The 23,494-nt window shown below is 44.9% G+C and overlaps 1 protein-coding gene across 5 annotated transcripts in view; it reads right to left on the bottom strand.

The window, feature by feature from the left end:
- Positions 1-23,494, bottom strand: part of LOC122531322 (AF4/FMR2 family member lilli) — a 171,524-nt gene that overhangs the window by 84,280 nt on the left and 63,750 nt on the right. For all 5 annotated transcript variants that reach the window (XM_043659137.1, XM_043659136.1, XM_043659138.1 and 2 more), the window contains one exon: positions 22,466-22,652. In XM_043659137.1, coding sequence (XP_043515072.1) covers positions 22,466-22,652 — 187 coding nt within the window. The remainder of the gene's footprint in view (positions 1-22,465; positions 22,653-23,494) is intronic.

The raw sequence follows: 23,494 nt of genomic DNA, 5'->3' as shown, positions 1-23,494 counted from the left end.
CTCTCTCTCTCTCTCTCTCTCTCTCTCTCTCTCTCTCTCTCTCTCTCTCTCTCTCTCTCTCTCTCTCTATTCTTCCACGACGTTCTTCGTCTCCTTTTCTTTTTCTCTTTTTTTTCTTTCTTTTTCACTCTATCCCCGTTAACTCGTTCCATCTTTTCCCGCTGCGAGCATCGCCAAGCTCCCTTTGCCACTTTCAACCGTCCATAGACACGAGAGTCTTCTTTCCCTCCAAAGTTCCCTCCACCCTTCAGCTTTTCTCATCGATCTTCTTATCCTTCTCGTCCTTTGCCATCCTCGTCACTCTTCCATCCTCTTTCTCCCTTTCGTTGTATCCTTCGTAACGAGTGTCGAGACCCTCGCGAGAATCAGTCGCCGTCCTTTCCTCCTTCGACTCGCTGCGCCACCGCCACCCACTCTCTTTCGAAGGTCCTCTCGAAATCTTTCTGCCTGCGGAGGCAGATCCCTTACGTAACCCCTCAAACGCCAGACATCCATAACCGAACCCGAAGGGACGGACGAAATTACAGCGGAACCGATCGCTCGCGCGCGCACACGCACTTCCCCTTCGTATTTATAGCGGAGCGATACTCGCTTCGGGTCTCGTGCACGACCGAAATAGAGTCATTCACGTCCTTTGCACCGGCTTCCACCGTGCGGCAACGTGCAATGACACACTTTATAATTCGCCCCGATACCCGGCCAATAAAGCGGATTCGACTCTCTCCTTCGTCCGCTCGGACGACAGACCGATGCGCGTTTATTTTTACGCTCCAACGAGAACGATGCGACACGACGCGAAACGAGACGAGACGATACGATACGATACGATACGATACGATACGATACGATACGATACGATACGACACGTTTGTGTGTTTGTACGATTGCGTTTCGACGATTGCACGGACAATTTGCTGTCTATCTGTCGCGGATAAACGGCCAACCGCGAGGACGAGGGGGGCGAACGAAACGAAACTGGTTACCTAACCATACATCGGGGGAGGGGGGGGGGACACCCGACGATAACGAAGGAAGCCCAGCCCCAACGAGAACGTTAAGTAACAGGAATCAGTCTCCGGAACTAATGAGCTAACGTGCACTTCCGCGACGCGCTACGCTCGCCTGCTAATTATTTGTAACGCGGCATCGTACGATCCTGCTCTTTCTCTCTCTCTCTCTCTCTCTCTCCCTGTTTATTTCTCTTTTTCGCTTCTAAACGTACGTACCACCGTAAAACTAAGTAGGTACACGAGGCTCCTTGAGGTTCAGAGAGGCCACCACGAAACGTACGTATATTTTTTTCACTTCTCGCCGCGCGACGATCGCGTGTCAGTAGGTCAATCGATGCCCGAGGACACGGGCAAACTTGACACACTTCCAGCATTTTTGTCGGACACGTGGACCGACCGGCAAACCGAGATCATTAGGCATCGCTGCTCGATTGATATCGGACGCCGGAGTCACTGTCGATCGATCTGTCACTCGCTATTCGGTATTATTGACTGACGGCGGTGGCGGTGGCGCCTCGCTCAAGCTACAATTTCGACCGAGCGGAGGACCAGACAGACAGAGAGAGAGAGAGAGAGAGAGAGAGAGAGAGAGAGAGAGAGAGAGAGAAATCAGTTTGAGCATCCTGTTTGAGTTTTAACGCGAGTCAGAGTCAGAGTCTTGCTTCGTTAACGAAGCGGCGGCTCCTTCTGTTCGCGTCGCCATCGGAAACTGCGGCCTCTGTGTCGCGAGCGCCGCTTTCCCGTCCGATTTTCCACCGGGTGCGTTGACTCGCGAACGTCCTACGCGCGTTTATCCGCGCTGCGACGATTCGACCGGCTGCTAAGCCACCAACACCGCGACGCGAGCCGATGGTATTGGACGCCGAGATTGGCGGCGAGCGATCGATTCGCTCTCGGACAGAGCGAACAAAGGGAAACGTCGAAGGTTGAAACCTCGTCTGGAGAGGACGGAGAATTACGAAGAGAACGAGAGCCTCTCAGTGTCTCCTCGATTCGCGTCAACGCGAAAAGTGAAAGAAAAAAGCAGCGGAAGTGAACCGCGGTGTGAAGAAAAAGGGTGGTTGAACAAAAGGGTCGCTTGTAACTGGGAAATTACGAAAACTCGCGATAGAGGTTAGAGAGAGGTTAAGCGCCGGGGTATCGGAGTCGAATTCGAACGGTGGACCGGTGCCAAGGGTGCAATTAATTAACCCCGTGGCATCGCACGCCCTCGACCTCTCGTCGCGTATCCATCGAACGGGACGACGCGCATACCACGACGAGGCAAGGGCTTCGAGCAACGGCCACCGCGGCCGATGTACCAAACTATTTGGGTCGAAGACGAGGCGAATGCAGCGCGAATCGATCCGCCCAGCTGGAAGAACAAACCGGATGAATGGAGGGCGAAGGTAAAGGAAAGAAGAGAGAAGTTGAAGGAAGAAGAAGAACGGAAGAGGAAAGAGAGAGCTGTAGCTAGCAGGCGGCGCATCCATCCTGTGCAACTTGGCCCGATGGAGAGAAGAAGCGTCGGGAGGGGGGAAAAAAAAAAAAAAAAAAAAAAAAAAAAGAATGAAAGAAAGAGAGCACGGGAAGAAGCTAAGATATCGTCGGATTACCGAGCTTTATAACGAACCGGCAGAGGGAAAAAGAAACGAGATTGCACGCCGATGAACCGCCGCAGGAAACCGAGAGATGGAAAAGCGCGGAAAGAGTTTTCTCCCTTGGGAACGGGGGAATTATTTGTACACGGTGTGCAAGCATGCATTAGTACAATGGTATTGCCGTTGCAATTATATTCCCGCCGGTAGTTTCTCTCTCTTTCTTTTTCTCTCTCTGTCTCATCCTCTCGCCAAGAGGAGAGAAACGAGAGAGATGTACACCACGAGCCAAATAATTTCGCTGCGAAATTAACGTATTTAGAACGGACTCCCCTTTAATACGCGACCACGAGGGTTGTATGTAAAACGGAGCACGGCCGGCGTAATACGATTATTATCGTTATCTCCCGCAAGGAAGAAAAATACTGGACACACACCAGCCGAGAGAAAAGCTCGCCGAGGAGAGAGAGAGAAAAAGAGAGAAAGAGAGAGAGAGAGAGAGATGCAAACAGGGGATTACAAAAAGATCGGCAGGATGAGGGTCGATGGCGAAGATCTATCCGGTTCGCGGTAATCTCGTGGTCTTCCACGTAATTTCTTTTCCCGTCGCCTCGAAAATTATTGCCTCGAACGGCCGACCGTTTAACGCTCGAATTACCGGCAACTCGTCCCCGTCATTTGCCGATGGTACTTTGCGTGGTTGACGATCGCGTGGATTTCCTCGACGAACGCGAGACACTGCCACACGGCTACCAAGAAGAGAGAGAGAGAGAGAGAGAGAGAGAGAGAGAGAGAGAAAAAGATAGACAGAGAGAGTAGAAATGGACCAAACCGTGCGCCGCCATGATGCTCGCGATTATTACTTGCCAATAAAGAAAGAAGCTTGGCGAAAGAGCAGCGGACGGGGAGAGAGAGAGAGAGAGAGAGAAAGAAAGAAAAAAAAGGAGCAAAAGTCGAGAAGAATGGCTGCACCGATCGCGAAAGGTGGCTAGTAGCACCGCGCGGCAGTCCTACCCCACTCCTCTTCTTCTTTCTCTCCATTATCCCGGTATCGTAGGTAATTTTCCAGCACAGCGTGTACCACCGAACGTGGGTTACCAGCCCATTGTTTATTTCCTCCGCTAGTCCTCGACTTTCCCTCCTCTCTTTCCAACGTGACGGGCCACCACTCTATCTCTCTTTCTCTCTCTGTCTTTCCCTCTTCGCCTCGCCCGTTTGCCTCCTTCGCGCACTACTCTCTCCTCTGTGCCGTTTCTTCCTTCTCGACCACCCTCTCTCTCTCTCTCTTTCACCCCCGCGACGCCCTTCCGTCCTTTCCATCCGCTTCTCCGCCTGCTTACTGCTTCCTCTCTCCACCTCTGCACCTCTCACTCACCCTCTCCCCTCTCGTTCCACAACCCCTATGTCTCTTTCCCTTTCTCCCTTAGTAGCTACAACTCTCTCGTCAAGCCACCGCATTATCCCACTCTCTCTCACACACCGGTATTGATTCCGTCATACCACCCCTGCCGTGAAAGCCAGAGTTGCTCTCTTTGTGTGTGCGGCCGTGTGTGGCCCGCCGGTATTCCCCTCTGTGTGTTCGTGTGTATTTTAGCCAGCGCTGCTCCGCCGCCCCCGCCGCCACCCTACCCACCACCCCCTTCCGTCACCCTTCGCCGCCGTTCCCATTCCCATTCTCGGTTCCCCGGTTTCTGTCCCGCACACGGTCAAAGCGAGCCGGAGAACCCGCCGTCGGAGGCAGTTTCATAAATTACGCTAAATACCAGCGGGTTACGCGACGATACACGCGTGTGACTCCGCGTACGCGCGCGCGCGCTATTGCAACGTGGTCACGCACGTCTCTCCACCCGAACAATGTCGTTTTCCAGCCGATGACCGTAGAGAACCGACCGCACTCGCCGAGTCGAGTCGGATATATACTCCTCTCTGAGCCGATCGTGTAATTAACGACGTCCATCTCGTGGGCGCCGGCGTGTCCCGCCGGCCAAGGAAAAAAGACGCGCGCCGGTTCCGCCTGGCGAACTACCACCACCATCACATCATCGCCACCAACTCGACTCGTAGCCACCGGTTAACCGACTGAAGCCGCGTTTCCTACTGAATTATCACGCCAGCAGCGTGAAATACATTTTAATTTTCCACCGTACGCCGGTGGAAAAGTTGCGTGCACGCGGGATCGATCGGCTCGGCAAGTTGCAAGTACGTACGTAGTTACCGGCGAAAAATCGAACCTGCCGACGGAAAGGGAAACCTTCGACTTGGCGGTAGTTGCCGATTAAACTGAAGTTACGATTAGATTGGACTGATACGGATTCGTATCTCGATCGACTCTATCGTACGAGAAACGACGAAGACAGCGAGAAATGAAACTGAAAACAGCGGTGTGTCCGTTCGGAAGCGACGATCGCCCACGACTTAATCGCTCGTTGAGACGCTTAATTGGTAATTTAATTGGCGATACGGAGCCGCAGATAGAGCCGTGACGATAACCGCCGATCTGCGAATGAGACGCGACAAAACGCCCCGTTGGTAGCGAATTTAACGGGACGCGACTCGCCGCGGCAAATGGCGATATTTACGATTGACGGAGGATCATCGGGAACTGAAGACTCGACGACGAGGGAGGATCGCGACGAGAACCGGGGACAACGAGAGGACGCGGATAAAAATGGGGAAAGAGAGGAAGGAGAAGGGGGTGGAATGTTTGCCAGTCTTCGACTTTCTCGCCCCCCTTTAAAATTCACCCCGGCATTCTTCTCGCGACAGATTTGAATAATGTAGTAGAGACGAGGAGGAGGAGAGAAAGAGAGCGAGAGAGTGTTGGAAATCCAAAACTTGGAAGTCGCGTGAGAGAAAGCGGCGGAAGATGGTAAGAGAACGGAAACGCGTTTCCGGGATTCCTGGCCGTCTCCCCTCTTTCCTTCCGCGGGACATTAAAGTCATTAGGAGCGATCTGGAAAGCCCAACACACCGGTCTTACGAAGCTGTTCTCGGTCCATCGACTCGCCGTTATCTCGAGGATACTCGATTTAACTTGCAGCCGCGATTTACTGCTGCGATTACGCGCGGTTTAATAACGTTTTAACGGCCGCTGATCTTTTTCCTTTCTTCTTTCTCTCTTTCTTCTCTGTCTACTCGGAGGAGAGGAAAGACGCGCAAAAAGATCCGCGGCAGACTAGCCTGCGATCTTCTAATTTTAGAGGAGCCGACAACGAGCCGCGAACCGTCTGTGGCCCACTCGGCAAAGCTTTAATCAAGCCAACGAGAGCAACGAGTTACGATCGTAACACTTCGTTTTTTTTCTCGACGAAACGACACGTCTTCGTGCGACAAACAACCACGGAGCGTCGGACCGGATCAAACTGAACGCGGAAGGAACCGCGAGGAATTGGTCGGGAATCGTTCCACGGTGATTTCTCACATCGGCGCGTAAATCGGGAGAATTACCTCGGGTAAACGGCACCAGCCGATCGTACGGAAAATGACAAACAGCCGGCGCGGGAAGAAGCGTTACGCGAACAGCAGACAGTCGATAATATCGTGAGAGAAGGTGCGCGAGCGAGCACCAGACAAACGCTGCTGGTTTCCTGCCTTTCGTGGGAACATCTTTCGCCGACAAGAGAAGCAAACTGTGCGCGAGATTATTTTGCCTCGACGACCACTCTCGCGCGCTCTCGATCGCTCTCCAGGCACCTCTGGACAGAATCTTTCTCTTCTCCTTCGCTTTTTATTATTTTTGCCGTGTCGACGAATCACACGGGGAACAAGGTTCACTCGCCGCGTGTCGTGTCGCGCCGCAACAATCCGTTATCGTTTTTACCTCGGCAGCACCCGGCTGATAACGAGGCCTCGGGCAGGAATAATTAATCCGCAGGAAAATCCTCGACGTTTTTTCCTCGATTAGACCCCGGCGCACCGATGAAGCTGTTAACTCATGCCACGAAAACATTCCCCCTCCCCTCCCATCGATCTTGCCCCGACTAATTAATTCACACCGCCGGCAAATAATCGCTCTTGCTGCTAATCGATCTGATGGATATCCAATTTAAGCTACCTCTTTTCTCTCTCTCAAACATTTTCGTCGTCGTTCGCTCGTAAAGGTAAAGCATCTGTTTCGTTATTCGTATCTGTGCTCTCTGCTTTGCGCGCCCAGCGAGAAACGTTTGAATTTTTTCACAAACGCGAAAATTAAGATTCCACATTACCCGTAATTTGTGAATATAATTTTCATAAACGAATTTTCATAAAGGTAATGTCTGAATTTACACTTACTTGCTTGGAAAAATGTAAATAAAAGATAGGTTTTTTTGAAATATATATATATGTTTAAACGATTAATTTTTGTCGCAAAATGGTATGCACCATTAAATTCGTCGTTGAAAACAGATTGATTTCATCAATTTATACAAAAACTATTGCTACTAGTTTGGTAATTTCCGAGATATTTGACGAAATACGTTCCGAACTCCCAAGGTTTGAGAGTAATTTTTATCCCTTCCACATCGACGACTGACACGTGTCAAATACTACTTTATCGGAAACTGCATTTATGTATAAATAAATATTATAAACTTCATCAAAATCGATGAGTGACGCTTCGGTGTATTCTCTTGTTAGAGTGTTTTATCGAAATGACCGGTTCGAAACGTTTTGTAGCAAAATTTATAGAATCAGGCATACTAGAAAACTATGTCGACCTATGTCTAGACAGATAGAGTTATTTTTTCCGAGTTACGACGACAAATGACCAGATCTGACAATATTGGTGTTAACACTGATCGTGAGTCAACAATAATCTCCCAAAAGTGACCTGCGGACACTTACTCATAAGGTAAATTCCAAAAGTTTCTTTCCCCCCTTCTTCCGATTTGTCACAAACAAAAATATAAAAACAAGCACTCCATCGATCAAACTTGAGACATCCTTGTCTCCCACGGTTGACAACGTAGGAATAAATCCTCTTCAAATTGCAAGTATCGTTCCGTTGCGCACAATCCAACGGAATAAGGACAGGGAGAGTTTCACTCTGATTTCTCAGCTCCGCTCTTCGATCGGAGGATCGGCAGCAGACTCTCGACGTTGGCTTCGTAATTTTTTCACGTTTGTGGTTTCGTAGCGCGATATCTTCGTTACGAAAAACGAGCGATTGCGCCGATCTCCGGGCGGAAAGTCGCCACGGTTGAGCCGTATTTCCGTCGAAGCGCGCGCGTTTGTTGCGTGTCAGTTGAGTGGTAGGTAGGTGCTCGTTGCCTGGGTGCGTGCGTGCGTGCGTGCGTGCGTGCGTGCGTGCGTGCGTGCGTGCGTGCGAGCAGGCATGCATGCATGCATGCATGCACGCCGCAGCGGCCGTGTCTTTGCCGCTCGTTCTCGACTCTGACCTCGTTTTCACCGTGGCTGTCGACTCTACTAATCGGATGGCAGACGTCGGAACTCGGCAAGTTGAATTCCTCGCGTTTACGTCCGCTCGCGTCGCCTTTTCGCCCAGCATCCACGTCCAAACAACCACCCACTCAACTGTTTCTTCGTCTGCATCGCCGTAAACTTTCAAACTTTCGCGGCTTCTACCGCCAACAATTTACCAACCAACGACGCGCCATTGCAAGAATTGCAAGTCGAGAGCTCGCGAGTCTGTTCCTTCTTAAAAATAAATCCAACGCCTGTTGACGGCCCGCCAGATGATCGAGTCTACATCATCGGGCAAAGTGAAACGTTGCGTCAGAGCATCAGCGCTTGGCGAATGTCAAGTCCGATGATCAAAGATCACGTTAGCGGCCGCGAAATGATCCAACTCGACTCGCTTTAACCCGAATTCTCGAGGGTTACCGCGCGAGGTGCTCCGATAAAAGGATAAAAAAAAAAAAAAAGAAAACTGACTATTGAAAAACACGTAGTTGACAGTTTCTATGTTTTTTTACTTCGGTCGTCGATCTTTAACTGTAAAACGAAGTAGCACGCGAGTCGAAGAGAAGATGAGAAGACGAGGAGCGAGAGAAAGAGAGAGAGAGAGAGAGAGAGGGAGAAATGAACGGAGTACAATCGTCTTGAATCTGTTCTAATCTATAATCTGGCGCGCACCTAACGCGCGTACGAAATGCACAAGCGTTAGAATGCACGCGTGCGCGAGGGGTGGAGAGAAATGAGCGAGGGGGAGGGAGTGAGGAAGGGGGAGGTGCACAAATGCAAGTACGCACGGACGAACATCGGGGATTACGTAAACCACGAGGCGGGGTATAATACGATCAAACGACCTACAAATCACGGGCTTCGCTTTCCGCTTAACGCAAGAGCACGACTTAATCCTATAGACGATCGGTAGACGATCGGATGATCGCGAAAGGTGAATCCTCCACTGTTCTCATCTGACGGCCGGTAAACCTGCCTCTCGTGTGTTTGACGAGATATCTTTCCTCACCGACCGATATCGCCGCGACTCCATTGATTCGTCGCCCATCCTTNCTCTCTCTCTCTCTCTCTCTCTCTCTCTCTCTCTCTCTCTCTCTCTCTCTCTCTCTCTCTCTCTCTCTCTCTCTCTCTTTACCCGTGTAATTCCATCCGTTTCTACGAACTCGGCCTGTCCAGCCATTTGACCTATCGATGTTGGATGAAACAGTCGCGAAATCGCGAACGTATTATCGGTAAGGTAGTTGGCGCTAATCATAGTCGAGGAGTCGTGTAATTAACTGACCACAACTAACAAAATGGTTAAAAACGATTTTTGTTAGATATAATTTTACATTGGATGTAAAACAGTGTATTTTCGGGGACTCGAGGTGAAAGATTTCTATATGAAATATAGACCCGTTTAGATGTCTCTTCGATCTAAGTATGTTATGCAACAGAAGCAATTCGCGTATGGATTTTATTTTGATCCTTTACACTAGCGGTCAAAATGACCGTTTGAATATTTTTATTCAGGTATTTCAGGTATTTTGTTGATATAAAACAGTGTATTTTTACAAACTACCAAAATAGACAAAATGGCCAACTGATAATTTTTGTTTAGATTGTTTATGAATATAAAACAGTGTGTTTTTAGAGACTACCAAAATGGCCAATTGTTAACTAATTTTTGTTAAATATTTTACAAATATAAAACAATGTATTTCTGGAGACTCGAATGATTCTTCATAAAATACATAAATGAAAGCCTGTGTGTCCTATTCATAAGTATTATAAAGATTTTCTGTTTCGTCTACTTTAACGTCTCTGATGGGAATTTCTATGCTTTGGTCGTCAGTAATTAAAGTCGAGTGAATATTTCAAGCGAAAATTTTAGAAAAGAAAGAAAAAAAAAAGGAACGAATACTATACTCGCGCGTAGAATTAATAATGATATCCACAAGTAACGTCCGTTTTCCTTTTCAAGTTTAATAAAAACTGCCATCTAGTGACAAAATGATATAAATAAAATAAAATTTTGTACAGTATCGCAAGCCGACATTACTTGTAATTACTTATTATTCGTAACTGCATGTAACTCGTTTCTTCGACGCGGAATCGATCGTTCGCGACCAGAGGATTGCGATGAATTTCCCAGCTGCCAAAACACCGAACGAGCCACGAGCAAATGATCGCTATTTGTCGTCGTTCGAACGCAACGGGTCCCCTCGTCATCGTTCGCGTCATATTTGCGAACCTCATCGTCATCGTGGCCCGCGGTCCACGCGCGATTATTAAAATCCCGCGGCGAATTACGTAATCCGCGAATCGATACGTTCTCCACGCGACGCGAGTCCTCCCTCCGCCACCGCGAAAATGCATCAGCTGTTGTCAGCCAGCGAACGCGAGTGAAATTTTCGTTCCTCGAAGCTACGCGATTTCAGCCAATATCGGTTCAGCCTCTATCGTTGCTCTCGTGAATCTCGTTAGAAACGAGCAATTCGAACATAACCGAGTATAGCTGGTCGTTGGAAAAGCGAACATTATCGACGAAACTACAATGCAAGTGCAATTTTTTTTTTATTAAAAAAATTTTGGCTAATGTCTTACACTTTAGCTTCGTGACCGAGAACTATCAAAGTGGTCAAAATGATTAATTTATAATTTTCCATGGAATTTTGGCTAATGTCTTACACTTTACATAATGTCTTACACTACCAAAGTGGTCAAAATGACTAATTTATAATTTTCCATGGAATTTTGGCTAATGTCTTACACTTTAGCTTCGTGACACTGGAACTATCAAAGTGATCAAAATGACTAATTTATAATTTTCCATGGAATTCTGGCTAATACTTTACATAATGTCTTACACTACCAAAGTGGTCAAAAAAATGACTAATTTATAATTTTCCGTGGAAATGTCACATATTCAGCAGCAGTGTATTTTATACTCGAGTGAGTTGTTTCAATAAAATATATCAATAGAACGTATCCTTTATATCGAACTATTAACTTTTGTTTGTATCTTGCGCTTGAATTTCTTTTCTACAAATATTCTGCTCTTTACTGCGCTTTCGTCCGTAGTTCTAGTGTTAATGCCGAAAGCGATTTCGATGACCAACAGCATGTCGGAGCAGCTAGGAAATTGAAATTCCCCGAGAGAGATAAAAAGAGCCGACGTTTCTATTACGAGTGTCGCGCCTTGCTCGTATCAAACCGGGATGTACGTATAATTGGAGCGTTGCTCGCTGCTTCGGAGAAGTCGCGACACTCGCAGGGAGGAGGAAAGAGAGAGAGAGAGAGAGAGAGAGAGAGAGAGAGAATTATCGCGTTAAAAGCCAGAGAAGCAGAGTATCCTCTCTTCTCGAAGCGAGAACATTAGCGATTAAATAATCGAGTTACCGCGTTCGCAAAGATTCTCCTCCACGATTCGTTCGAGTTGCGAAACGTTCGCTGGCCGGGGATGGGTGGGGGGCGAAATTGTTGGCGGCGCAACGGCACCGTGGAAAGAAAAATGGATTATGCTCGTCCCCTGTTGACAAACAAAGCAACACCCGCCCCGGTTTATACGGCTCGTATAAAAAGGCAGATCGTAATTCTCGTAATTGCCCGGCACGTTCGCGATTTAGCCTTTTGTTCGTTGCGTAACGAGGAGGCGGAGGTGGACGCGCGTGCACCGGAGCTGCTCTCCTCTGTCCGCTTACCGTCTTCTCTATCTCGTTACGCCGCTATTAATAATAAAGGCGTTGTTCAGTGCGCGCTGGTCGTTCGAGAGGAAGCGATCCGTCCGTGAAAAAAACTGCGAGAGGTGAAAAGAAAAAAAGAAAAAGGAAAACACGCGTCGCCTTATTTCGTGGCTGGTTCATCTACCCGGACGCTTCGCGACGATTAATTTCACCCAAAGAAAGGAAAGGGACTGTGATCCCAGTCTCTCGCTAACACTAAAATTAGATGAAACTCGGTTGGACCTCGACTATCCTATTAGAAAAGTAGTGATCTGTCGACAAATTCGAGGGAAGTTTCAGTCAAGACGTTGGATTCCACGAGAAAAAAGAATTGAAGGAGAAAAAAAAAGAAAAGAAGAAAAAAAGGAGAGAATATTGGACGATGGTTCTCGATACGATTTTCGCGGTTAAAATTAGACAAGGACCGGGATAAATTCCGCGCGACAATATCCGGTGAAATCGACGAATTACCGGTGGGCGGGCAACCAGTGTTCGGTCCCTAACGAGTACGTGACGGTAGAGCTAATTAGGTTAATTGAAGGCGTGAGGCACCGACATACCGTCGACGTTGTCTCGTATCTTCCTCGTAAACGATCGTAGAACACTCTCCGACCTGCTTCTCCCCGATTCTGATCTGTATAATCCTTTAATTATTTGTTTAATCAAGGGACCAGAGCTCGCCGCACGAAACGAAACTCCATCTAAATACGTGTATTATATACCGGGACACCAGGGACCCTGTGATCGTTTCGGATATTAGATCGAGGTCGAGTCAGACGGTATTTAAAAATTCATTTATAGAACGTGTAGTCGCGGACTCGAGATATTTATTAATAAAAACAGAATGGAAGACGACGAGAGTACCGACGAGAGTTTCTGTCGCGTGGCATCTGTCTTGTATTTGGTATTTATAGAGTGGAAGACGAGTTTGTCAAAATCACTGTACAGCACTTAACACGATTTTCAAGCTGTTCGCTAGTTTACACTGAATCTACAGACGCTAAAGCATCGTTAGATACTAGAACAAACAACGTCGATCGAGTGACCATTGTTGCGCAGCCGGTGTTCTTCGCGACACTAGTGGAAAGATGTCACGAGCACTTCATAATACGAATTAATTTCCGTACGAATAGTTGAACGAAAAAGATCGAGAGCTGTTCGTTTAATACGATTTATTTAGAATCGAGCAGAAAAGAGCAGAAGTTCAAGAGCGTTTAAAATGCATTTTGATGACAGGAAGTTGAGCAATCGCGATGCTCAGTTTTTCATTTGTTTCTGTATAAATTTACACATTTATGTGTTTATATATTTATAGTGACTCTCGTTAGTATTCGCACATTAAATGTTGAAACTGTTACAATTTTGTAAAAGGAAATCGTGCTTTTACAGCATGTAGCAGATGGCTAAAGCGCTTAGACACTTTATGCTCCAAAAAGCTATGAATTCATAATGTGTGAAAATATCAAAAAAAATTTTCGCGACCGAATCCACAATGGATTTGAAAACTAAAGCTTCCCGAATTTACAACGACCTCTGAAAACCTGACGTATGAATTTTTTCCACCATTTTATCAAACGTTGAATGTTAATTGACGAAAATTGATAAAACGAAGAATCGTAACATTTTTACCTTTGACATTCAAAGTTCGATAAACTAGTAAAGGAAAAAAGTCAAGCAAGTTTTGAGAGATCGTTTCAGTCTTCAAATCCTATTGTAGAATCAGTCGTGAGAAGAATTGTCAATGACACGTGGCGTGAAAACGTTTCAAAATAAAAATGAATGAACGACGCTTTTTGAAAATAGAGGCTACAAAAGGAACCGAGGTTTATTACTGTACGATTTCTTTTTACAAAGTTCTAACAGCCTCGGTATTCAATGTCCGAATGTCAACGGGATTCATTGTATATACAAGGTGGGGCCAAAAATTCCTACTAAAATAAATCCGTAATTTTTTAATTATTTTTTCATCAACGTGAAATCCGACGATTCATGGCGAAAGAAATAAGTTTTAAAACATAACGGGAAAATTATGTTTGAATTTAAAATTAATAAAATTATTTTTTTCTTATGTTTTGACGTTTCATTTAAAAAAAAACCAAAAGGCATCGGTTGTCGAGTTACGATTATCTGAGACAACCACGGTATAGAGCAATTTTTAAGCAATTACGATTTTTAAGCAATTTTCCTCGCGCATTTCAATACAATTTAAAACTCCGAAGCATCGTGGCCTTATCCGTTTCTTATCCGTTTCGTTAATAGATACTCTTTCCAGTTTTTCTTTTTTTTTCTTTTTTTTTTTTTTTTTTTTTCGGTAAATAAATATACTGCAAAATTTGCGCGATTCGCACGAACGATGTTATTATTTTCGAAAATTTAATTTGTTATCGACGCTAACGTTACCGCTGTTTACCGTTCCGACTATCGACTGCCTCGGGGAGAACCGCCGATCACAATCCAAATATTTCCCCCAATATGAAAAGCGGTATCACGTGAAAATTCGTGAAACACAAGCTTGCGAGGGTGGTGGGGGGAAAGGGGGTATGTTGTATATACGTTCCGCGAAACATCCGGCTCGCGTGCAATGTAAAATCCCCGTTTCGCGTTCCTACACGCGAGCCTTGCTAGATTTCTTTCCCCGGTCACTGAAAATTCCGTTCCCCTCCATACCTCCCGGCCGGCTCCTCTTCGTACAGCAGTTTTTCTCCGACGTAATCCGCAACGCTGCGACGAAGTTTATCGGAACGCAAGGTCAACGAGGTAAATGAAGTCCCGGCTTCTTGCGAGATCTACCGTGCCATTACCAGAGAGAGAGAGAAAGAGAGAAAGAGAGATGGAAGCGACGACAGAAGCATCAATTAAATCGAAATTCACGACACAACTTGAAACGTATCAATTTTAGTTTCAGAGAAATTCTCTTTGCAAATAAATATCAATACATCTATCAATAAATTCAACGTTTCCCTAGTCTGCGAAGAGAGAGAAATACGAACGGTCACTGAGATGAGTTTCAAGCGAGTTTCGCAGGTGACCGTGACGCTGGAACGGAATGGATTCGTCGGAATATTTAACCAGTGGAAACGCGGTTACGTAAACGCCGCCATTTAATCGCGGCGGGGATAAGAAGTGGGCAACGCTGAGTCGAAAGCTTTCTCCGTGGCTGACGCGTCGGCAGAGCCAAGTTTCTTTTTTTTTTTTTTTTTTTCGAACGGAAAGGGCAAAGGTATGTCCGGATCTCGGGCGCCACGAGGCAACGAGAGGACGCTGTCCTCTGTTCCGTGTGCCATGCGCGAGGGAAAGTTGCTCCAAACGAGATTTCTACGATCTGGCAAACTCGTTCGTTGCAACCCCTATTTATGAGAGAGGCCGGAGATATATATCCCGAGCAACGAGATCGTAACCACTCGCGGTGACGCCGGCGAAAGATCCACGTAGCGACTGATCGCTCCTGTCGAGCTGGTGTAAAAGCCTGTTTGCTTCGAGACGATTACGCGTCTCTTTTTTTTTTTTTTTTTTTTTAATATTTCTCAACCTTTTCATTAAATTTCTCGTTAGCGCGAGACCGAGAAATTTAACGTTCAAACGGACGTTAACTTCCTGCGCTAGAATGACGTGCCACGCGCGTCGAGAACTTTTTGTCCCAAAATCGCAATAATTTTCTCAATTTTGAGTATATTTAAATATAACCCAGGCAAAACAAATAATAAATTTACTACTTTTCAATAATTTCTATCCAGTCATACCATATCGACGAGTTCAAAAGAAAAAGAAAGCGACGAATTGTTATATACGGTTTGGTCACTCGTTATGGTCCGTGAACCAGTTACTAGAGCAAGAGGTTAATTCGCGGAACAAAGTTCCTTTCATTACAAGCGTCGGATATATATACGGCATCTATTGACCTATTAAAAATATATAATACGCTTTAGCCATCAAAACGAACTTTTTCTATTTTTTTTTTTTTTTTTTTTTTATTCGACAGTGATATTTGTACGATAAGAAACTATTGTAAGAAAAAATCTTTCTTAATTCTATTCGGAAAAGGTACAGCTACAAGTGTAACTGTCAATCTCTTAAACATTTGAGGTTAGATAATTGTTCGAATAATTAAAGTCAGATCAAGAAAAATGTCACCAGGTCAACATGTTATCCGGAGATTCAAAAAAGATTCGACAGTAGAATATTTGTACGACAAAAAAGTTAAGAGAAAGTGTGAGAAAGAGTCTTTCTTAATCTATCGCACTTAAAAAATAAAAACAACTCTCTTAAACATTTAAGGTCAGAAAAGTTTTTATTTAAAAAATTGAAAATTTTTGTTTGAAAAATTTGTTTAAAAAAAAAAGAAACATTCCAAGCGCTTGTCAACATGTTATCAGGAAATTCGAGAAATATTCTATTTCAAAGCAGATTAGCAGGCTCGAGAAAACATTAGGATAAACATACGAAAACATTAGGATAAACGTACGAATTTCGAAACGAGTTAAACCGACGCGTAGCAGGTGACAACCGGTGGACGATAAAGTCGGCTGGTTATCGTCGCCTCGTTTTGTTGCGTTGCGCGCGCGTTACGAACGTCGAGGAGATAAGAGGGTCGAGAAAAAAAGAGAGACAAAAAAAAATGAAACGGGAGGAAGACAGGGATGGACAAGTTCTCGCAACGCGACACCTGTACATGGCGGTAATATTCTCTCGGTTGTTGCCGCGGCAGTTTTTGAAGGTGGCGAAGAAACATTTCCACCTGCCCGCTTTCTGTAAACACGTCCCCGTGTGTACCGGAAAAGAGGGAGGAAAGCAACGAGCAACCTCTTATCTGCCGCGAGGAAATAAAATGCAGCCAGACAGTTGTCAGAAAGAATACGCCAGGCTCGCCCCTAGAACCGCGGACACGACCAAGCTTTCCGGACATTCTACAATCGAGCTCGAGTGTGTCTGGCCGTGGAAACCATTTACCTGATTAAATTTTGGCCACGAAGAAATGCCGGAGTTCACGAGCACTTGTTCGTACGTCCGTCTCTCGTATCCGACCGAATGCGAGACCTCGTTAATTCTTGAAACTTTGAAACACTGTCTTTTAACACTATTGCCGCCGGTCACGCGATACTAGCGCCACACGACTCTTAACTGCCAGCACCGTTGGGACTGAAAAGATGGCGATCGGCTGTGATTCATTGGATCGATAGGCACACACACACTGCAGATAAAACGTAGGCGCCTCGTATAACGTCTCGATTTGTCATCTTTTCCATTTCGAACTGTATCCTCGTAATACTTTCCAAATATTCGAAATTAATACGAAACTCGTTTCTCTGTGAAGTTTACGTTTCATCGTTGACTGGGAAGTAACGATTTAACCAATGTTTCCAGAGAAAATGGTAAAATGATACGGCAATGGTACTTGGAACACCGACGACCTTCGATCGCAGCAGCGTTCCATTAATTTGCCAAGCGTTGGTGAAGCGACACGAACGCCTTGCTATATCGCGGCGAGTCGGCCGGACTAGGAGCGTTTTAACGGAGAACGAGTCGCGTATAATCGGCGCGGCAACGAGCAAGGTCTCCATCTAGCTCGGGACGAGGCTCGTGCTCGCCTCCTCGTCCGGTTGTCGTTGTTTCGCGATCGTGCGCAGCCGAGTGCATTACCGTGGGACATACCGATCGGGGAAAAAGCCAGGCCTTCTCTACCAGCCATTCCCTCCACCTCGCCGTTTACCTACCCCTTTTGCCCTGTTCGTACGGAGGCGAACCCGAGAACCATCTCGTCGTTCCCTCGCGGCGCGTTGCGACCGTTGCTCGCTCTAAATCACAACTTTTCAACGTGCGAGCCACGCTACATGGAAATGCAAATGCGCGCCGTTAATCTCGGCAATAAATACCCGCCTGCTGCTTAAGTTCGCGGCACCAAGTCGCCGCGTAGCCTCGCCGCAGGCTCGACCTCCTCCTCCTCCTCTTTTTCTTTTCATTCTTACTCTTCTAGTTTTTAATTTTAGTAATCCAGTCTTTAGTTTCGGAGTCTTTCGCTGCTGCGTACAATGATGCCTCGATTGAACGAAACGAAACGAAGGCGTTGTGAACGAGGAAACACGGTTTTACTTTAATTTTAAGTTAAAAGTATTCCAACTTCCAAAAATTAAACAGTATTCTGTTAACTGAGAGAACACAGTGATGAGCGAAACTGAATTTTGACACAAATAATGTTTTATCGATAAAATATTTTATAAGGTAGAATTTTATCGATATGACGGAATGCGTGTAGAATATAAAAAAAGTAAAGTATGTAGTGTCTCGTAAGACATTTTGCATCACCTAAGAAAATACTATCACCATTGTGGAGTACTGCATCGCAGTTGAGTTAAATGAAAAATTGAATCGAACATTATAAACTTTCAACTTGGTGAAAAACAAATCGCATACTTGGTCACGTTCGAAAGTGTAAAATTTCTATTTTGACCATCCTTTTTGAATTCCTTTTCTCCTCACGAGATATGTTTAACGTCGTGTAGTAAATGGAAAACTATTTTCTTGAAAGGATAGTAAAAATTTTATTCGTCTGAAGTTTGAACGACTCCTTAAAACTTGTAAAAATCGTATGACTTTCTTTCGTCGTTTCACTGAATATCGAACATCAGAGTTGAACGACAAAAATTCAAGAAATCCCAACATTTCCTCCATCTAGCCTTAATCTTCAATAAAATGGCAAAAAGGAAAAAAGAAAAAAAAAATATCGCGCAGTTTAGTTCAAGAAGTTTTTGCAAGGAAAAAAAATTTCAATTTTCAAGACCATGATCAAGATCGAGTCACGAAAAACATTTTTTGCTGTTTCCAGAGATGTTTAAATTTTTGTCATTTTCGAGAATAATTACACGATGTAAAAACATGCTTGGGAAAAAAACAAACTTAGAACAAAGAAGAGACTAGAAGCTTTAAGCTTATTAAAATTAAACAGCCTAAGTAGATTGTTATACGATTTTTCTTTTACGAAAATATTGACAATTCTTCATCGTTACATGCTCTTCGCTACATTACGTATACATGCAAACAAGTACATACGAACGACGAATCGCCAGTCATATCGATTCATGGAACATCTAGTGCTTTTTATAACCGCGTTAATCGAGGTACTTCTGATACGATGCACGCGTCAAATACGTCGAAACGACCGCCGATAGCGAGAAACTACGTCAACCAAACATCGTCTTTGAGACGACGGAGGTCTGCACTTCCACGAACGTTCGAGTAATTCCGCGAGACAAATAACTCAAGGATTTCTCAACTCGGGGAAACAAATATCACGCAGAGGAAGAAGAAAATGGCCGAAATTGCGTGTAGCCAATTTCAACGTACCAACGTGCATTGCCAAGAACGCGCAATAGAACGATAAAGACTTTCGCCGGTCTTAAATATACGATCGCTTCCACCTCGGATCGCGGATTTACGACGTCCTTCCCTCGACGCTCGTCCCATTTTCTTTTCGCCCAAACATCGTTCTCCTAAATCATTCTCCTATCGAACCGGAGAGCCTATCGTCACGTTATATACTCGTTATATACTTGAGCACACCGTGTCGAGTCTTTCGTAGTGACCAGAAATTTTCGCGAACGAAAATTCCACCACGCTTCGTCTCGCGCATCGCGTCGAAACTGAAACGCGCGGACAGCTTGCAACGGCGGAAGATAAACAGACACGTCGAAAGCATACGCTTTGATGTACTGATCGCGGTGAATATTGTAAAATAAGCGTTAAGTGTAACGAGTTAAGACCGACTGATCCAACCGCGAGCATACGCAAAGTCGTAAAATTAATGAGGGAATTCCGAACTGAGAAAACGAACAATTCAGAAGATTTGGAAACAAATGTGAACACTCTTTGTCGACTGTCAACTCAGTTAGTTTTTTTTTTTTTTTTTTTTTTTCTTTACTAAAGACAAAGTATTAGAATAACAAGGTAAAGTACTTGCAAGTAACGTCGTTTTCTTCAAATTTAATAAATCATATTGCCACCCGGTGACAATAATTTAACTTGTATAATAAATGTATAATAAACTAATAATGATAATATAACATAACCTATATTCCAGTTAAATGTATTGATATTCGGTATGTTTATTGTTATTAATTATCCTATAGATCAGCTCTTAAATAAAATAAAATTTTGTACAGTACCAAAAAAAGCATATTACTTGTGGGTACTCCTAATAGAGAAGCAATGCAGTTTCGACGAAACGGAAATTCGAAATCAATCAATTGGAACCGAAGGTATCAATGAATCCAATTCAACCGATTTAATTCGAGCGACTTCGATTGTTGTGCAGTCAAAATTTCAAATGGCATCGTATCAAGCATCAGAATACTTGTTGCAATATGAAAAACGAGTCTCTTTAATCTCGACATGTGGAATTACGCAGATACTGACAAAAATAACAGGAGAAAATAAACAATGCGTCTTGTCTCGCTGGATCTTGGATTGAAAATGTGCGTTTTCAACCACGTTTCATCAGAAAACGAATGTGAAACTGCAGAAAATTAACAGAAGAACGTCGATCGTAATTATCGAAAACCTAACAGAAACGTTTAACCTTCTGGAATGGAATATTTATACCAGTAGGACCGGTAGAAAGCTAGAAACTTCCATCATCCCGCCCCTTTTTTTCAACAGGCTCATTTCTTTGCCTCTCATGCCCCGTCCGTGACTCATTGCGCGCACCTTTTAATCGTTTCGTCGTTACACCGCGAGGAAACGAGGCCGCAAGAGCATTCGCTGGGTGAAAGTTTACTAGTTTTCGCTGATTTATTAATTTATTAATTAATTTCGCAGTCGGCGTCAAAACGATCGATGAACTTATCAGTACGATACCATCGCGAATGTTTCACTCGTCACGGACATAATGTACCTGTAATCCAAGCGCGGCTGAGATAAGATAAACCAACGAGGTTTTCAACGAGGTTTCGTTCTTGACGCGGTGGCAGAGGACTCGTCTCCTCTCGGGACGACGAGAAGAGTGGCGAAGAAAGTTACAAAATTTAGTCGAGAGAGTAGTAAGTAGGGGCAGGTGCGTACGCGCGCGAGGCTCGTAAAGCGGTTATTAGGAAAGTTTAAAAGTCGCGGAACACCTGTTGAGTAACGAAGCGAGGCGCCGCGAGACGACGTTCGAAAAGGTCATCTCCGTCACCGCTGCGTGTGCAAGAAATCGTATCGATGAGCGCCGATTGAACCCAAGTCGCGGGACGACTCTTTAAACGCTTTAAATCTGAGAGACTCCGACTCCGATGAACTCGATCCTCTCCCCTGGGTGCAACGCGAGATCCACCGACTGTAACTGTGCAAAATTTCAAGTTGGATCCTTCAGGGGGGAATGAGAATTTTTCTCGCTGTTGCACGTTAAGTGGTGACTAACAAATTTAATACGCGTATATATTATATAATTATTATATAATTATTGTATTAAAAATACAATTATTATACTATTACATTACATAATTATTATATTACAAATTGAAAAACTTTAAGATCACAGAGAAGAAGCTCCCATTGACGATTTATTATGTAAACAGTATACAATGTAATAACGTAATTTAAATTCTTTTACTGAAACAGTTCAGGCAAAGATGTGGTTTCCCTTTGCGCATCACCGAATGTTGCAACTTTCTTGCCGCAATGACCAAGGATAAAAAAACGTTGAGTCGATATATCAGTGCTCTCTCTATTTTCGAGTTATTGATTTCCTTTGGCCAATTCACATCTCTCGTGGTATTTCTCTCGAGTCTCTTCGGGGATCAAATCGATCAACTAACTCTGGCTGTTCGTTCATTTTCTCGATGAATCTCATTTAATCTTTCCCTACTTCAGCTTGATCCTCGACGCGCCGGGGAATCGGCAATAAACGCAAGGAAACGAGGGGGAACGGAAAATTCGAGCCGGGGTCGAGCAAAGTGAAAGAGGAACTCTGCCGGCGCGATGTTTACGAGCCATCGAGGGAGAGGCTGGACGAGCCTTTCGGCGTCCTCGTAACGATCGTATGGGATTTCTCTATATAGCCTTCGGACAGCTGCTGGGATTCCTCGCAGACTCGGGGATGAAATCGAAACAGCTAAAGCGGCCGAGACGTTTCTCCCTGTCTTGCGAGGACCAACTTGACTCTCGAAAGTTAGTCGAAACGCTAATAGTCTAACTCCAACTCTGAGAGGCGCAAAGAAAGTCGCAGAGGCGAGAAAACAGTTAACAGTTAACAAGCTGACTTTGCATCGATTTGAAAGAGACTCGGTATCGACATGTACCGGGGGTTAGTAATCGGCTGTAATCATTTACAGCTGATTTTACGAACAACTGTGTCACGGGCATATTTGTGCAAACGTCGAATTTATCAGATTATATTAGACTGTCGGACAAACGAAAGTCGGATTGAATCGCGCAATCAACTAACGTGTAATCTGTCACGCGACGTGTGACACGCGGTAAATTGTTTGAAATGTGCCTGCCTGCCTGTCCCCCCCCCCCCTGTATGTTTCTATATACTTCGTGTCGCATTTATTTTTATAAACCCGTGCACGAGAGCGTGAAAGCTCGTTGCGTGTTGAACGACTGTTCGAAAAAACAGCGAAAATAAAAATTTACCTCGACCTTTGCCGCGGTTATCCGATAAAACGGCACTTCATAAAATCGCTCGATAGTTCGATTTTACCACAGAATGCTTTCGCGAGCAAAGGACAAACAAAGAAGTAGACGTGTGATACAAGAAAATGGAAAAAAGAAAAGAAAAGGAAAAATAAAATCGACTTACCCTGACGGGAGCACGGAATAGTGGAGCAGCGGCGGCGTGCGAATTAGCGTGATGGTGAGCGTGATTGTGGTGACCATGGTGATGATGCCTGGTGTCAGGACCACCTCCTGCAGCCGCCTGTTCGGCCTGGACCGACATCGCCGCGCGGGCCTGTCGTTCCCGCTCCCGAAGCCGGTCCCGGTCCACGCTGAAAGCAAACCAAACATCTCTCGATTAGTCCTCCGTCATTCTGTCAATGATAATCGCGATGATCGATCTCGGCTCGACTCTGTCGTTTGAGAATCGTCCATCGATGTGGCCGATACGCGCGTTATCGCGAGCGATGAGATCTCGCGGTAAAGCGTAAAATAATCGATCGAACACGTTCAACCACCGCTGACAGTCGCAACGCGTACGCAACATGGATGACAGATCATACGTAACGAAACTGACTTATACACCTCAATTTGCTGCTTCGAAAAAAAAAAGGACGTATAAAGTCAATCTCGGCAATTCATCTGCTAGTGTATTATTTTGTACAGTTTCTTATTGCATTCATATACCGTATTTATTGCTGCTAGAGTGGTTGATCGGTTAACGATGTTTGTTACCCGAATTGTTCGTTATAAAATCGATCATAAACGGCAGTAAAGTATAGTTCTACGAATCTTGCGGTGCGTGGTGTTTGTTATCTAAACATGTGTTTGTTGTCCGAACTGTTCGTTAACGTATCACCCACTATATTTATTTCATACTATCTATTACTGTAACTACTACACTTCAATACATGTATCTCTATCACTATCTCCATCTCGTTTGTCTGATTACTTGTCACCGTAATCATTACATTTGTATATTAATACTCTCATCTTGTTTATCTGTAATACTGTCCTCGATCTTGTTTTCTTTTTCACTTCTTTTTTTTTTTTTTCGTCTCATCACGAGAACGCTTACACTTGTCACTTCTCTTTTTTTTTCCGGTCCCGTTTCATTCGAAATCAAATCAAATTAAAATTGAGATTAGAGTTAAAATAAAACGTCACAGTGTAC

Source organism: Frieseomelitta varia, unplaced genomic scaffold (assembly GCF_011392965.1).
Source record: "Frieseomelitta varia isolate USP_RPSP 00005682 unplaced genomic scaffold, Fvar_1.2 scaffold_386, whole genome shotgun sequence".
NCBI classification, from domain to species: Eukaryota; Metazoa; Arthropoda; class Insecta; order Hymenoptera; family Apidae; genus Frieseomelitta; species Frieseomelitta varia.
The sequence above is the reverse complement of the archived record's forward strand: the minus strand, read 5'-3'. Positions and strand labels throughout refer to the sequence as shown.